General features: G+C 42.7%; 1 protein-coding gene across 1 annotated transcript in view; it reads right to left on the bottom strand.

Annotated features, from left to right (window-relative positions):
- The window catches only part of Fermt1 (FERM domain containing kindlin 1), a 43,538-nt gene extending 26,080 nt beyond the window's left edge, over positions 1–17,458 (bottom strand). The window contains exons 1-6 of the mRNA XM_074074373.1: positions 17,275–17,458; positions 13,544–13,712; positions 9,298–9,531; positions 4,931–5,077; positions 3,789–4,002; positions 1,886–1,988 (exon numbers count right to left, since the gene is read on the bottom strand). Coding sequence (XP_073930474.1) covers positions 1,886–1,988; positions 3,789–4,002; positions 4,931–5,077; positions 9,298–9,531; positions 13,544–13,694 — 849 coding nt within the window. The 5' untranslated portion in view covers positions 13,695–13,712; positions 17,275–17,458. The remainder of the gene's footprint in view (positions 1–1,885; positions 1,989–3,788; positions 4,003–4,930; positions 5,078–9,297; positions 9,532–13,543; positions 13,713–17,274) is intronic.
- Positions 17,459–18,213: the final 755 nt, after the last annotated feature.

The raw sequence follows: 18,213 nt of genomic DNA, 5'->3' as shown, positions 1-18,213 counted from the left end.
ATTTGCTGGATTAGCGCTATGTAGAATTGTAATTCTGATAGATACTGCCTTCCTCAGAGGCTAGATTAATTTTATTTTATCCTATAATCAATGTATGAGACTGGTCACTGAATCTTATTTATTTAATTCATTAAGGAATACATATATTACTATATCCACTTTGAAAAGGATTTTGGTCACTGTAGTTTGATATTGTTTCATTTTGTAGTCCTGTGTACTTCAGTTCATTAACCTGGAAACATTAATTTCTGACAGTTTTGAGTTTCCAGCCCCTGGTTTAGTTCTTGGCATCAGTTACTCAATAAGTAAATGAGAAAATACACAAATGGGGCAGAAGTTTGAATAGACAAGATGGGGCCAGATTACTGACTTAGCAACTAGAAAATGCCTAGGTATATATGAGTATATATATATATTTATTATATAGTTTCAGAAAAAACTGAAGGCAGCTTACTAGAGTAGATAGTATACAAGACAGTTTCAATTAACTTGGAATTAGGAGAGGAAAGACAAGCTGAGTTGGGAATGAGGCATAAAAATGGAACCACGGAAAATGTATGGATATGGTGCTAGCAGATAATGCAAAAAAAAGAAACCCAGACAGTGTTCTTAAAAAAGCAAACTAATTGTGTAGGAAAGCTGTACAATAATGTCTCCTGAAGGTTTTATCAAAGAGCAGATGTGCTCTTTTGCTGTGATTCACCTACAAAAGCCTCCAGACACAAGTTGGACCCATGGCATTAACTTCAATTCTAAACCAAGGACTGAGCAGGAGCTTCTCCGCAGAAATGACAAGGAACAGATTTATTTGGAAGATGATATCAGTTAGGGGAGATCCAGAAACCTAGATGGGCCTCTGAACACCAGGTTTAAGTTCAGGACCAATGTGAAGGCAGAAATACTGCTATGGCTGAGAAAAAAGTCTGTACTGAAAGAATGGCCAGGTAAGACAAGTGCCCAGAAGTAAATGGAGCTCAGCAAGCATGAAATTAGGAGACAAGCAATACAAGGAAGCTGCCTGGTCACCCAGAGCACCTGTCATCCAGTCTGTACTTTCCACAATGGGCCATTCAGCTACTGACTCTCAGCTCCACAAATTGGCTGTTCAGAAGCAAGGAAGGAACAGAAGTTCAAAGGACTCAGTTCATCTCTCATAAATTGTCCTAATAAACTTCAAGTGAAGATGTGCCCCGACAGTGGAGAATGGTGACCTGCTGGAGTGGTGAGTGGTTATTTAAACAGATGATCCCTTCTTCTCAAAGATTTTTCAGCACTGCAGTGGAGAGTCTTGTGTGGATCACCTCATGATCCACACATGTTCACCAGAATCTGCTCTCAACCCTGGCCTCTAACTCCTTTTCTTCCTAAATTATTGAGGACTCTGGCTCTATGAGCCCCTTGCCCTTGTCCCTTCATTTCTGTGAATGCAGAGAGGCAGCACACACCATCCTGGCACAAAGACCAGAACACTCCTAACTCAGGGACAGCTAAGCAAAATATGCAAGCTCAGAGGCCAAACTCCATGTGTCACTCTAATTGGCTCAGACCAAGAGATCACACAAATCAATCATAATTATGGTAAAAAAAAGACTCAGTTTTACATTTTCAGGGATTCACATTAAAAAAAGAGATAGTCGGGCACCGGTGGCTGACACCTGGAATCCTAGCTACTTGGGAGGTTGAGTTGGGAGGATGGAGGTTGGAGGACAGCCCAGGCTAATAGTTCATGAGACTCTATCTCCAAAATAACCAGAAATGGACTAGAGGTATGGCTCAAGCGGTAGAGCTCCTACTTTGCAAGTGCAAAGTCCTGAGTTCAAATCCCAGTCCCACCAAGAGAAGAAAAGAAATAAGAGAAAAAAAAACAGAAGAAAAAGTTTCTTACTTTTGGATTCAAGTCAAAGAAAGTGTAGTATTTAAATCGTAACAGTAGTTGCTCATCTTCTTGGATGCCTTGTTCCATAAGGGAGCGAGAGGAATCCAGCCAACTAGAAAACAGTAGGATGTGGTTTAAAAGTCAGTCAGTTTTACATATAAACCCATTAGGTTATGTTATATACTGTATTATATGCATTTATATCTTTGAACAAAGGCTGAGTAAGCAATATCACTCAAACCAGTGATATTACAAACCAGTGAACGTACATTTGCATATACATAATATATATATTTTTTCATTGATACCTGAAAGTAACCCATTGAAGGACCCAGAGCAGTTAGGGCAGGTTTTTTTTTGGAGACAGTGCCCGGGCTGCCCTAGAACTCCAAATTCTCCTGCCTCAGCCTCCTGAGTGCTGGGATTTCAAGCTTGCACCACCATGCTCTCAATTTTATAGATAAAGAAACTGAGTCTCAGTGATATTAGATGATCTGTTCAAGGTCATAGTTGCATGTGGAACCAGCAAGAGTCTGTATGTCTGACTGTACTTCCTCTCTACTCAACAGGTGGTTTACCCGCCAAGGAGGGTGGGTCTAGCCTATTGCTGGAGCTTTCTGCAATAAGGAAGTAATTTTTCATCAGGTGCTGTCCAATACAGTAGCCTCTAGCCACTTGTGGTGTTGCATATTTAAATGTAATAATGTTACCATTTTAATTTTAATTAATTTAGCTCCACATTTGTTTGTTTTTTGAGACAAAATCTCACTATGTAGCCCATGCTGACCTTGAGATCCTCCTGCCTCAACCTACCAAGAGCTGGTATTAACAGGTGTGAGCCACCACACCCAGCTTTCATTCCAAGTTTGAATTTAAATATTTACACATGGTTAGTGGTTCCTGTACTGGATATTATAGTTAGAGTTCAGAAATACAAAGTGGGTAATGGTGAAAAGTGGAGGTTAAAAATTAATAACAAAGTGATAAGGGGATGGCTGTCACCTAATACCACTGAATAAAAATGGCATGAAGTTCCATTCAGACCCTGTTGGGTAACAAGAATGATGAGATGTAGTCTACATCTTAAAGGAGGTGACAGTGGCCCAGAGGAGGGGGGAGGTGGCACACTAAACCTCCTGGGAAGAGAACAATGTGATATTGGGGCAAGAAAAGTGTTAGAAAGAACAGGACTGCAGGGAGTGATCGACTTGACCAGTGACACCTGAGAAGAAGGAGGCATATCATTGGGCCTTAGGACAAGCAGGCACTGAGCAGTAGGGAGGCAGTCCTGGAGGCAGGGCAGTGGCAGAAAGAGTAACAGGTATCCTAGGGCAGAATGGGGGATCTGAGGCCACATAGGATACAGAGACATTTGCTGGGGTCAGATATTACAGGGAGTTGAATGCTGGTAACAAGGTTGACTTAATTTAATGGGCATTGGAGAACAAAATAATTGGTAGTTTGAGAAACAGTTTGGGTGCATTTTGTAAGTCCATTCAAGGGGTCCAGGACTTGTTCCTTAGAAGACTGAAGAGAGAGGGGGTATTCTACAAAAGACAACATGGGCAGGGTGGACCATCCTGGATCTCCCCAGTTGGCTCATGGTGACCAACATGCTTATAAACTGCATCTTATAAAGTACACTTGGCACACCCACAGTAGCAAAGAATTATATTCACATACTGTAATCCACTGAATTATCTGAACATGCAATTTTGTCACACTTTCAAAGTACTGAAATGACCACAGGCTGCATTCATCCCTTTTTGCTGCTAAAGTCAGAACTGGCTTTTGATAATGAGGCACAAGCTCCAGGCCTGTTAAGTTAAAAATTAAACACTCCCATCTCTATGATCTCTTTCTTACTATGTCACACCAGTTCAGAGAGAAGCAAAATGGAGCCCATCCTTACCCTGCATTCAGCTTGGCTTTATCAACCAGAGACCGGGGTTGGTACATATCAGCCAGCGCTTCTGGTGACTGGGGAGGCTGGCTGAATGCAAGGATGCTGCAGTTTTGTTCCGTCAAAGGGCTGTCACTGAACCAAGTCATGGTGGATGATGCTGGTGTCCCGTTGATGGGGTCATATGTGGGAGTCATGGTCTTACTGTATAAGCCAGGATTTACTGCAAAGCAAGGGGAGACACACTCTAACAGGAGATTCAGGGCAGGAATCTTTAGAAAAAAAGTACATTCCTTGTACTAAAATGAAATGTACCGTTTAGAATCGTAATAGCAGTCAGGATAGTGGAGTATTAGTTACACACATGTAAAGATCTTGTCTGTATCTTCAGCTCTTGGAAACTCAAAGAAATAAAAGCTCCAAAACTCAACACAGATAAATTCTGGGGGACTACTTCTTTTCTAACCATTGAAAGTTCTCTTATTTTAGAGGAAGTCTGGACATTATTAGAGAACTGGAGACCCTCGCAGAATGCAGGACAAAATGTTTCAGACAGCTCCTTAAGCAAATAGTAACACTTGCCAATTTTAAGAACTAGCAGGTTGGTTATCTGCCTTTACTTTGCATGAAGTACAAATGCTTCTTTTATTCTTTGCATTGTAATTTACTATGCAAGAAAGCCTTCTGCATTGCAAGCAAGCTAGAGACTTGATTCTTTTGATATAAAAAGAAAGGATGGTTCCTCTCCAGAATTTTTCCCTTCCCTTCTCTTCCAGGCCCTGTGAAAACTGGAATTCAGGAAAGAATCACACAAAGATTCAGGAAGAGGGAAGTAGATTTGAAGGATTCAATTTATCTCCTTTCTAAATATCGCCCTTTCTCCAAATCCATGGCCAGTTGGACTAAAATTTGATATTCAGCAACAACATAAGATATAAAATTAAAATAAGGAGTAATTAAGCATACCTGTTAAAAAAACCTTTGAGGTAAAATTTTTTTTAATTTCTAAATCTAACTGGATATTCCTTCCCCAACTCACCAGTCCTACAAATTGATCCTTCTTTTGTTTGAGGGCCAGAGAGTATGTGTGTGGGAGTATACTTTCCTCTTGGGTTTTAACCTACATTCAAAATCAAAACAACAGATCTCACCTGGTGAACCTGAACTTGTTGGAGAACTTTCCAGGTTTAGAATATCTTCAATTATGGGCTCCTTATTATTTTTGTCCTTTTTCTTTTTCTTCTTAAAATAGTCACCAGAAGGCTTTAACAAGGAAAGTTCTTCTGATCGTCTAATATCTAAAAACAAAACAAATTAAGAACAAGAAGAAAAATAAAAAGTAAAAAGAAAATTCCTTCTGAGACCGGCCATACCACCCTGAACGCGCCCGATCTCGTCTGAGACTCTGTAGAGTCATTTTACACATTTGACACCATGTCTCAGGAAATTCCTGAGCACTAAATGGAACTAAATTGCAACCCTTTAGATTAGATTGGGTCTGTTCAGGGTGGTATGGCTGTAGACAAACTGCAACCCTTTAGAAGGAACAGAGGAGAATGAAGACCCCTGAGGTGAGTGGGGGAAGTAAAAAGTGGAGGGAGGTTCGGTCTAGTGCAATTTCTAGTTCAAATATTCACACCCAGCTTCAACCACTGTTTTTATTTTTGCTATTCTGGTGAATCCATGTACCATAAATCTTTCTTTGCTTCCTTTTTTCCCTCCTCCCTCTCTTGCCCGCCTACACCCCCCACTTAAAAAGAAAGCAACCCACAAAGGTCCACCTCCATTTTTCTTTGTGGACCACAGATCCTGAAAGCCTTTCTCCTACAACTATCTAACAGCTCCTTCACATCGTTGGCCAACATCCTTATCCCTGCCATCTCACTAGGGCGGGGCAGGACACCTGGAGGCTTCATCAACACTGTTTCCCAGAGGTCACCAGTTGCCAGTATTGTCACTTGGCTGGTGGCATTCTCTTGTTGGTAGCTTGCCTGTTCCTATCTTACCTTCCCCCACCCCAATGGAGTATTTCCTGGTATTTCCTCCCAAAGAAATGGTACTTGACTGTCCTTATCTCAGGGTCTTCTGGGAAAACCAAACTGTGATAATCCCTCTTCTACTCATTTACCCATGGCTGTGTAATTGCCGATCAGAACTGCTGATAACTTGATCCACACTGAGTGGCTATAATCCCAGGTAAAAGCCAAGGAATGTGGCTGCTTGGGAGTTCTGGGCAGCTTTCCTAGAAATCAATGCACTGATTTCTTTTTTTTTAATTTTATTATTCATATGTACATACAGGCTTGGGTCATTTCTCCCCCCTGTCCCCACCCCCTCCCTTACCACCCACTCCGCCCCCTCCCTCTCCCCCCAACCCTCTCAATACCCAGCAGAAACTATTTTGCCCTTATCTCTAATTTTGTTGAAGAGAGAGTATAAGCAATAATAGGAAGGAACAAGGGTTTTTGCTGGTTGAGATAAGGATAGCTATACAGGGAGTTGACTCACATTGATTTCCTGTGCAGGTGTGTTACCTTCTAGATTAATTCTTTTTGATCTAACCTTTTCTCTAGTTCCTGGTCCCCTTCTCCTATTGGCCTCAGTTGCTTTTAAGGTATCTGCTTTAGTTTCTCTGCATTGAGGGCAACAAATGCTAGCTAGTTTTTTAGGTGTCTTACCTATCCTCACCCCTCCCTTGTGTGCTAAAGCTTTTATCATGTGCTCAAAGTCCAATCCCCTTGTTGTGTTTGCCCTTGATCTAATGTCCACATATGAGGGAGAACATACGATTTTTGGTCTTTTGGGCCAGGCTAACCTCACTCAGAATGATGTTCTCCAATTCCATCCATTTACCAGCGAATGATAACATTTCGTTCTTCTTCATGGCTGCATAAAATTCCATTGCAATGCACTGATTTCGTTGGATCCTCTTATCCAATCAGGTCACACACTGCTTAGGGCAGAGACTGAACCTAACGGTACAGCTTGTTTTTTTCCCCTAGTAACCCAGGCTATCTGTCAGTTGCAAAACACAACATTCCAAATGCATATATTATGCACAGGCTTGATGATGACCCAAAAATTCCAGTGTAAGAATTAAACATAAAACAACAAAACAAAACACTTATTATTTCCAAGTCCAAGGAAAAACCATTGTACTGCCAAATTTGATTTAGCTTTAAAAGGCCATATTAGAAATGCCAAGTGGAGGCCAGGCATGGTGGTGCACACCTGTAATCTCAGCACTTGGGAGGTAAAGGTAGGAGAATTGTGAGTTTGAGGCCAGCCTTGGCTACATAGTGAGTTCCAGGCCATCCTGGGCTACATAATGAGACCCTATCTCAAGCAAGCAAGCAAGCAAAGAGAAATGCCAAGGGAAGCCCTTAAAACAATATAACCAGGAAAAGAGAACAATTTGACTGCTGCTGTTTATTTTGAAATCTCAAGTTCTTGGCCTTAGTATGATGTATACTTCAGTCCACAGCATTGTTTTAAAATCTGCATTAGAATGTTACTAAAAACAAGGTGTCCCCATGCTTGTCATTTGCCTACCATGCATCAGGGACACTATTAGATTTTCCATTCTGTAGTGGAAGTTTCCATTCACTGGTCACTCAACAGTGACTGAGCAGCTGGCATGGACCAGGCATTGCATTAGGATTAGGCACACAGAGACTCCAGGAAGAGGCTTCTGCCGTCATCCTATTTCATGCCATACTGCCCGACACTGGATTCCCAATCCTGCTATACTTTGCCCCCTTTCCCCTATCTCCTCTTCACTTTTAACAGCCTATATTCTTTTCTTATATACTACATTTGTTGCTGTTTATCTATCTCTACAGAGATAGATAAATGTAAACTCACTGAATGTAGACTGAATATAGACAGAATGTAAACTCCACTGAAAAGGATTTTAGTGTTCTTTATCACCAATATTTCCCCAGCACTCACTACACTTCCTGCTACACAGCAGGTACTCCATAAATATTTGTTGAGTGAGTGAATGAGGGAGGTCATTCAATGATATTATCTATTCTGGGTCCAAATGTTGACTTCTGACCTTGGTACCAAAGAAGATACTTATACACTTCCAAAAAGTTAAAAACAAGAACACCTTTATGGCACAAGATTTCCTTCTTTTATGAAGTATCATAAAGAAAAAATGGTTCGAATCGATCTACCATTTGATCCAGCAATACCACTCTTGGGGATATACCCAAAAGACTGTTACTCCAGAGGCACCTGCACATCCATGTTTATTGCGGCACTATTCACAATAGCCAAGTTATGGAAACAGCCAAGATGTCCCACCACTGACGAATGGATTAAGAAAATGTGGTATCTATACACAATGGAATTTTATGCAGCCATGAAGAAGAACGAAATGTTATCATTCGCTGGTAAATGGATGGAATTGGAGAACATCATTCTGAGTGAGGTTAGCCTGGCTCAAAAAACCAAAAATCGTATGTTCTCCCTCATATGTGGACATTAGATCAAGGGCAAACACAACAAGGGGATTGGACTATGAGCACATGATAAAAGCGAGAGCACACAAGGGAGGGGTGAGGATAGGTAAGACACCTAAAAAACTAGCTAGCATTTGTTGCCCTTAACGCAGAGAAACTAAAGCAGATACCTTAAAGCAACTGAGGCCAATAGGAAAAGGGGACCAGGTACTAGAGAAAAGGTTAGATCAAAAAGAATTAACCTAGAAGGTAACACCCATGCACAGGAAATCAATGTGAGTCAATGCCCTGTATAGCTATCCTTATCTCAACCAGCAAAAACCCTTGTTCCTTCCTATTATTGCTTATACTCTCTCTACAACAAAATTAGAAATAAGGGCAAAATAGTTTCTGCTGGGTATTGGGGGGGGGAGAGGGAGGGGGCGGAGTGGGTGGTAAGGGAGGGGGTGGGGGCAGGGGGGAGAAATGAACCAAGCCTTGTATGCACATAGGAATAATAAAAGAAAAATGAAAGAAAAAAAAAAAAGAAAAAATGGTTTGAATAGGTTGTCTCTATAACTGTTAACCCATGGGACAGTAATCCATAAAGAATTAGGCTTCCATTCACGATCAAGTGTACTTTTCTGCTTGAGATAAACTTCACAGGTGACTCTTGTGGACAGTTATTGGAGCCAGGCATTAATGAAGCAATTAAGACACTGCCAACACCACCATCTCCAGACAAGGGAGACCCGTCAGCTCTCTGGTGATGGAGGACTTGATGTATTAAATTTTTGTATTTGTATTAAATGCAATAACGATTGGAGGGCACAGCCTTAGTGGTTGAGTCTTGTGTTGGCAAATGTACACTGAAATAGCTTTAAGCTCAATGGGAATCTGATTTAAGTCAATAATGCTCCATTTGGTTTCACTCCACTTCAGTGACTGTGGTACCCATAACTGGGCTTGGAGGTGGGCTTTCTATCAAAGGAGTGTTGTCGGGCCAACCCCTGAGGCAGGCAGAAAGCCCAGGAGTCTAAAGGATGCAGGGGCCCCTTCAGGGTACTCACTCAGGGCTTTGCAGACGTCGATGACGGCTTTAAACACCACATCTGAGAAGCTGACTCGAAGCCTCACGGTCTTCGTGTTGGGCAGGCGAAGACGGAGCATTTTATGCTGAGGGGTGAAGAGGAGCTGTGCATCTGCTTGGACCCCACACTTGTCCAGAGTCCAATGGGTTTTCAGAAGCCAGCAATGCTTCTGCTCCCACCACAGAGCAAAGTCTGACCAGTCCTGGGCGATGTCTGCAGAAATGCATGAGAGAGCTGAGCACGCAGCATCCAGGCACACACAGCCACTTCATGCTGTGCAAAACCCAAAACAAACAACTGATCTTTAGCTCTCCATCTCTCTTTATAGCTCAAGCCCAACAATCCTTGGCTCCTCTCCAAAGTCTCCAAGGTGGGGCAGGGAGAAAATGGCCTCTGAACCCTACCATCATTTGCATTTAAGTACCATGGAAAGAGAAACTTACAATTTTTGTGCATGATGAATGCTAACATTCTTTTTCCTAAACTCCCTCTGTGCCATTATGCTTCCTGGGAAGGCCAGAGCATTTGGCTTTGTTTACTCTCCTTTCTCCTATAGAAGTTTGTCCTTATACTGCTAGGTCTCCAGGGGACTTCAATATCTCCCAAAGTTCACACAGAAGCACCTTAAAGCTGACATTTCGCTTTCCTTGGTAATGGCCACTTCTAGGAGCACCACCATATTGCCAGTTTCCAGCGCGTCTACAATGACACCAGAGTTGAATGCCAATGCCAGTGTGAGTAGCAGCACTGTGTCTTTCCTGTCCTTCAACATTGATGGCAAAGTCGAAGCTTGCCTTTGTTGATGTTGGAGTCAATAGTCAATCTTCCATTTTGCTAAATTAAGAGACATCAGTGTTTTAATTTACTTGCTATTTTTCTTTAAATGCCTCTCTCTCATTTTTAATTAGAAAACCTTTCTTTCAATGCTCTTAGTAGAAGTATACATTGGTATGACTTTTCTGGAAAATCCTATGACTTGGCAATTCCTTGTTGTGCTTGTATCTGCTACTCTTTGGAGGTGATCTGAGTGCCCCCTAAGGCTTTATGTGTTAAGGACTGATCCCAATTTTTTAGGAATTAAGAGGGCAGAAACCTAATCTGATTGTGGTGTTTGGAGGTGGAGCTTTTAGAAAGCAATTAGGATTGGATAAGATTATTGAATTCTGGTGACTTTCCAAGAAGAGGCAGAAAGACTGATAGACATAGATGTACACACACTTTTTGTCTCTTGCCATGTGATGCTTGGTGCTACCTTGAGAGTCTGCCAGCAAAACAGCCATCATCAGATGTTGCCCCTGGAACTTTAAGCACAACCATGAGCCAAAACAAACCTATTTTCTTTTTTAAAAAAAATTATTCATTTATTTATATGTGCGTACATTGTTTGGGTCATTTCTCCCCTCTACCCCCTGCCCCCTACCTTCTCTCTCTACCCCCCTCCCACCTCGCTTCCAGGCGCAACCTGTTCTGCGCTTTTCTCCAGTTCCATTGAAGAGTAGAAATAAACAATAATAAGAAAGACATAGCATCTTTGCTAGTTGAGTTAAGGATAGCTATACAGAGAGATTCCTAGCATTGCTTTCATGTACACATGTGTTACAACCCAAGTTGATTCTTCTCTAACTGATCTTTTACGCTGGTTCCTGATCCCCTTCTCATGTTGACCTCTGTCTCTTTAAGGTTTTTGCATTAGTTCCTCTGGAGTGGGGACATCAAATACTTTCATGTTTTGGGTTTTTTAACTATCCCCATACCTCCCGTATGTGTTCTCCCCTTGTCATGTGACCCAAGTCCTACAACATTGCTGTATTTGCCCTAGATCTAAAGACTGCATATGAGGGAGAACATATGATTTTTGGTCTGCTGAGTCTGGCTAACCTTGCTCAGAAACCTCTTTTCTTTATAAAGTTACCCAGCCTCATATATTTTGCTATATTAATAAAAATAGTAAAAAAAAAAAAAAGTAAAAAAAAAACCCAACCAACAGAAATGCTCACCAAAGACAAGCATTACAAGAAATGAAAATGGAAACAACTTAAACTATATTAAGTTTAATAAAAGTTCACACAATTTGTGAAGGGACAAATTGTGGCAGATTCATACAAAAGAACATTACACAGCAATGAAACTAAGTGAACCAAATCTATATGCAGCAATATGGCCCAATCTCTCAGGCATAAGGTTGAGTGAAAGAAAGCAGAGTAAGTAAGAGTGTATCCTGCAAAATCCATGCATATGAAGGCGAGAAATGAGCAAAATTCACCCTGTGGTGTTAAAGCCCAGGAGAGTGGTTACCCTTGGTTGAGTAGGCACTAGGAAGGGTCAGGTATGGGGCTTGGGAAGGGGAACGATTTCTTGATCTGCGTGATGATTACATGACTGAAAAGTCGTTGAACTGTACACTTATGATAAGAGCGCCTTTCTGTATGTTAGTCACATTTTGGTTAAGACTTTCTTAAAAAAAGATTTTATCATGGTTGGGCACAGTGGCTCAAGCCTATAATCCTAGCTACCTGGGTGGCAGAGATAAGGAGAACCAGGGTTTGAGGCCAGCCTGGGCAAATAGTTCAGGAGACCCCATCTCAATCAATGGCTGGGCACAGAGGCATATGACTGTCATTCCTAGCTACACAGGGAAGCCTGAATAGGTGGATCACGGTTCAGGCTAGCCAGCATAAAGCAAGACTTTATCTCAAAAATAATCAAAGCCAGAAGAGCAGGGGGCATGACCCAAGTGCTAAAGGGCCTGTCTAGCAAGCACGAGGCCCTGAGTTCAACTCCCTGGTATGGAAAAAAAAAAGGTTTTATCTCATTAGTTAAAATGAAAAGCCAGTCTCCAAGCCTTAAATAAAGAATAAAATATAGAGCGAGGCACTGGTGACTCACACCTGTAATCCTAGCTTCTCAGGAGGTAGAGATCAGGAGGACGGTGGTTAAAAGCTAGCCTGGGCAAGTTTTCGAGACCCTATCTCAAAAAAATCCATCACAAAAAAAGGACTGGTGGAGTGGCTCAAGGTGTAGGCCCTGAGTTCAAGCCCCAGTACTGCCAAAAAAAAAAGGACAAAATATAAATACAGAGTGAATAAAACATTGCTAAATTCTTTTTTTGTTTTGTTTAATTTAGTGGCACTGTGTTGTGAACATGAGCCACTCTGCCAGTCCTTCTTTTTGCAATGAGTTTTTTCGAGATAGGGTCTGGCGAACTATTTGCCCAGGCTGGCTTTGAACTGTAGTCCTCCTGATTTCTGCCTCCTGAGTAGCTAGGATTACAGGCTTGAGCCACCAGCATCTGGCTAAAACATTACTAAATTCTAAGTCCATAATGTTGACTCCTGATGTGAAGAATCTGGACTTTTCAGGGGCAGTGGTTCACACCTATAAACCCAGCTACTCAGGAGGAGAGATTCAAAGGATGACAATTCGAGGCCAGTCTAGGCAAAAAAATTAGTGAGACCCTCATCTCAACAAACATGCCAGGAGTGGTGGTGCATGCATACATACTGGCTTTGTAGGAGGCATAGGTAGGAGGACTGCAGCCTCAGGTTGACTGGGCAAAAAGTGAGACCCTATCTGAAAAATAACCTAAAATGAAAGGGCAGGAGGTATGGCATAAGTGGTAGAGCACCTATTAACCCTGAGTTCAAACCCCAGTACTGCTAAAGAGAAAAAAAAAATTGACCCTAGAAGACTACTCTTTATTTGTTTAAACAAATATAGTAGCACATGGTATACGAGTGTTATATGACACTTTAGCAGTAAACTGACTTTAGCTGTGAGCAATAAAGTATTAACAGAGAATGGTTACAGCAGCCTAATTCCATGCCACCTAAAATTACTTACTTGGGAGCTTTAATTTTCCACCAAAGACTTAAGATTTTTTTGTTGTTTTGTTTTTGAGTCAGGGTCTCACTACATAGCCCAGTTTGGCCTCCAACTCTTAATCCTTCTGCCTCTGTGTCCTTGGTGCTGGAATTATAGATGTGCACTTGACTTAAAATTCAAGTTTTTATATAAAAGTGGTTGGATTCAGTTTAAAGCTTTTGCAGGGTCCCAGAATCTCCCTTCTCCCTGGGGGAGAACAAGGAGCAAGGAAGAGGGGCACTCTCTCTGGGCCACTGTGAGATGGATGATCAGAAACATATCATCAGGCCACCTAGGTTGGCCATGTAATGGAGATGATGTAACAAAGAAGTCAGACAGAAGTCATCAAGAAAGAGTAACTTACTGATCTGTTCTACCAACTTGAGCATCACTCCCCCGACATGCAGGTCTCCGGATACTCTCAGCTTGACTTCTGTCTGCTTTTCTTCATTTGGATGGTCAACTCGGACCACGAGCTCCCAGGAAGCAGATGCAAAGTCACTAGATGATAGCATGGTGGCACAGGCTGGCGTCTTTCAAAGAAAAGACAGATATAGATCAGAACATGAGAGCGACACGCATGTGTAGACCAAAACAGTTTTGTTTTTATTTTTCATTTTATTCTCCTCTTCAGAAAAACCCTGCAGGGTTCCTGGAGCCCAGATATTAAACTCAGCATCTTAACGATAAAGGAAAAAAAGTCTTATAAAAGTTGTCCTGAGGCTGGGCACCGGTGGCTCATGCCTGTAATCAATCCTAGCTACTCTGGAGGCAGAGATCAGGAGGATCTTGAAGGCAGCCTAGGAAATAGTTCCATGAGACCCTATCTTGAAAAATCTGTCACAAAAATAAGGACTGGTGGAGTGGCACAAGGTGAAGGTCCTGAGTTCAAGCCCCAGTACTGCAAAAAAAAAAAAAAGTAGATCTGAACCATCTAAATTTTTGTATTTTATCTATTCATTCACCCACTCATCCCGGACCACTTGGCTATATCTGTTCCTTGTCCACCCAATGCATTAATCTTAATTTTCCTTTTATTGACTTTTCTTGACCTTCTCTGAACTATTCCAACAAAAGGTAATGAGGCACAGGAATCCTCTTTTTTTTTTGGTGGTGCTGGGCATTGAACTCAGGGCCTTGTGCATATCAGGTAAGCACACTCTCCTGCTGAGCAACAACCCAGCCACTCCACGATATCTTTAAAAAAACCTTATTGAGATATAAGTCATATACAATACACAGATTTTAAATGTACATAATTCAATGCATTTTGTTCAATGCAAATTATGCTTCAATAAAAATGATTTTAATAAAGATCCCACTAAAAGTTTCTCAAATTCTAATATTGCTAATGTATCTGTATTATTTCATTCCTCCATTAATATTGGTATCTTCTGATGTGAAAGTCCCTCAAATAAAAACATAGTAAAATAATTTCTATGATAATCATTGTGTTATCTTAAGTGCACATAAATATACTGGTCATTAATAATTATTAATAAATATTTTCATGCATATGATTTACTTAAGTTTCTGTCCTATTTTATTTTTGTGGTGCCAGGAATCCAACTCAGGGTCTGGTGTATATTAGTCAAGTGCTCTTACCGCTGAACCACACCTCCCAGCTCAAGTTACTGTTTTAGGATCTTTAAAAATGGATGTATGAGTGCTGGTGAAGTGGCTCAAGTGGTGGAACACCTGCTTAGGAAGCGTGAGGCCCTGAGTTCAAACTCCAGTACTATCAAAAACAAACAAACAAACAAACAAAAAGGATATATAGAGAGGGCATAAGGAAAGGGTGAAGGAGTGTAAATCTAATTAAGATATATTTTAAGCACATATGTAAATGTTAATGTATCCCCCACACAACTATTACGTGCTAAGAAAAATTGATGGATAAGTGCATTGATTAAGGTTTTGGTTAGGCTTTTGGCAAAAGATTTAAAAACAGGGTAACAGACTTAGCTCAGTCTTCCTACTGCAGATGGGGTGGGAACTTCATACTTTTCCCCTCACTGGAGGAGCCAGAAGGAAAGAAAGTAAGCAATATCAAAACTGAAGTTTCTGGGGGTTATCGAAACTCAAAGTTGGCAGAACTTAAACAAAACTTGAGACCTCAGCTTGCTCTTACTTGAAAGTAGAAAGAAGTGATACTACCAATCTGGACTGTTTTAAAGATTTAAAATAAAAAGCAGTTACATGACGCTAATGAATCTTTTCCACTTCACTGTGTATGGACAGCTCATGAGAAATCTCTTTTCCAGTATTGAGGCATCTCTACTCCTAAGGCAGGGCTTCTCCAACTGTGAACACAGAACCAGAAATGTCACTAAAATGCAGCTTCTGTTCAGCAGTCGTGGGGCAGGGCCAGAGGCTGCATTTCTAGCCAGCTCCAGATGATGTGTGTCTATGGCTCACACCAGCCAAGTGAAAAGTTAGCTCAGGCCTTACAAGCTCTACCAGCCCTTTTGCTTTTAGTCTGCTTCTTTTGCAGATAGGGTCTCTGCACTTATGCCCAGGTGAGCCTCAGACTGAGATCCTCCTACCTCCACCTCCCTCATAACTGGGATTATAGACATGAACCACCATGCCTAGCCAGGATCATCATTTTTATAATAATCAAAAACTAAAACACCACTGTCACACCATGCTTGTGTTTATTTGAAACAGAACGTTTGTAAGCACTAGGAGAACCTCACAGTACACTAGATAAACTGAATACTGCAAATCTATAAGTTCACTATTGCATATCTGAACAGGTTTAAGACAGATTTAATGTGTTTGAATCAAATTCAAGAGTTTACAAGTAGCTCCTTATGTTTTTATAACTGGAAAGATCCCAAGGACGCAATGCACACACCTGTCAACACAGAGGTCCACAGGGTGACCTCTGGCACAGCAACAATTATACTGGGCCTAACCACTTGCCTCTGTCAACATTTGCCTGCCCATAGAATTTCTGGTGGTCAGCTCCATCTTAACCACTGTCCCTCTCTCACCCTCTAAGCAATCTCCGTTCATAAATGTGGAAACTCAGTTTCAGAGAGGCTAGGCTACTCGTCTGGTCACACAAGTTAGATGGTGGAGCTGAGACATCAATCCATGACTTTCCTACTCCAAACTTACCTATCTCACTTGGAAAAGTCTGATAATTTTGCAAGGCCAAAATGAAAGAACTCTTCAAAACCACAAGAGTGAAACTCTCTGTAGCATTTACCAACACAAATCATTTCTATCAACATAAATCTTTCCCAATGAGGAGACAATAACCCCTTCATAGTTAAACTCATACCTTGGCTTTGAACAATTCTAAAATGCTATAGTCAGAGATTTAGTTTTTTAAAAATGTTTTGTCCATAAAGGAATCATCTTTCTTTTTTAAGGAGACTCTTGCTGCTTGTTTCATAGGCAATCAGATACAAGATCTTTTCTCTTCCTAACTTGGGTGATCAAAAACACTTCTATATGCAATCAATGGTGGTTCCCTTACAACGAAATTCCGCTCAAAATTAGACAACCTGGTTTCTCCACATTCCTTCCTGTCTTTCTGCTCCTTCATTTTGGAATGAACTTCTCATCCGCAGCAAGCTGCTACTTGTTGAAGAGAACAGCAAACTCCAGCTGGGGGAAAAGGCATCCACGGAGACCAAAACAAGAAGCAAAGCTCACCAGAAGACAAGCCTTTCCCTGGTGACGCTGGGCCACCCTCCACAGAAAATGCCAGAAAGAAAGTGAAAAAAGACCAGGAAATAATTCCCAGGTCTCCCCTGGAGGATCGGAGGATGCTCGGTGTCCGAAAGCCACTCAACCTGGCTTTCGCCAGCGCTGCAGTCCTGGGGCGGTCGCTGGGGTGGACAGAAACCTGCCCTTTACCCACGAAAGGCAGCAGCCACGGGGGCTGGATGGAAAGTTTATTTTGCCTGGCCAGATGCACCTGGCTGGAGAAGGTGGTCACATCGGGACGAAATAACTTTCAATCCAAAGGCCACTTAATTGCAAAGGGTTGCAGAAAGGAAGGGGGCAGGGGTCTCAAGACAGCTGAGTGCCCATCACAGTCTCCGATCCTCAACCCCGCAGCCCTGGCTAAACACCCACCTTCTTTCCTGGAGCCTGTGACGTTCTTCCTTGCAAAACGGCAAGTGCAGAGCTGCGCGCCTAAAAGACCCGCGCCGAGGCCACCCGGAGCTGATTTGCTGCACGGTCGTGGGAGAGGTGGGACGCGAGGACACGCGTGGCGTCGGGGAGCGCGGGAGTCGCTGCACGGGACCTCCCGCGGAGGCACTGCGTCCGCTCCGCCGTGCGCGCGCGGTGCGCCGGGTGCACGGTCTCCGCCCTGCGCACCGTCTCCGCCCTGCGCGGCCCCGGGGGACGCGGCCCAGGACAGCGCGCAGCAGGGCAGGCGAGGGCACGCCCACCCGGGCCTGCTAGGTCTTGCTGCGTCGGAGCCCAGGCGCAGTCCGCAGATTTTTTTAGGGGCGAAGGGTAGCCGCAGGGCTGCTTTGAGGCAGGAGGTAGGGAGAATCTGGGACACACGCTCAGCATTTGCGATCTCTCGTTCCGCGTCTTTTAGGTAACCTCCAGTTTTCCCGGGTGTTCCAGGCCCGCCCCTGAGGGACTAGCCCAGATTGATTAAAGCCCCGCCCACTTCCCCTGCCCTCTAGGGACACTCATCACTCATAGCCCTAGGCGTCCAGGCCTGGAACTCCCGCTTCCTGGCGGGGGAACCACGGTCTGCCTTTGCAAAGAGTCCCGAGCACTTGTCATCAGACAGGTGGGGGAAAATAGAAGCGATTCATCTCTGAGTAAGAGGATCTATGTAAATCCCCAAGGGTGAGGCGCTCAATGTGGAAGGACCCTGGGCCACCCAAGGCCAGGCCCCATGCCAAAGTCTCGGCCGCGCCTGGGCTGGCTCACCTCAGGATCACCACCCAGTTCCGCCTGTCACCTTCCTGTTGGCTTTATTTCCAAAGAAATAGAGGAAGAGTGGGTGACCTTGACAATTTACACAACCTGGCCAACCCCTCCTTCCTCTAT

Source organism: Castor canadensis, chromosome 5 (assembly GCF_047511655.1).
Source record: "Castor canadensis chromosome 5, mCasCan1.hap1v2, whole genome shotgun sequence".
Lineage (NCBI taxonomy): Eukaryota > Metazoa > Chordata > Mammalia > Rodentia > Castoridae > Castor > Castor canadensis.
Note: the sequence above shows the minus strand (reverse complement) of the source record. Positions and strands in the feature narration are given on the sequence as shown.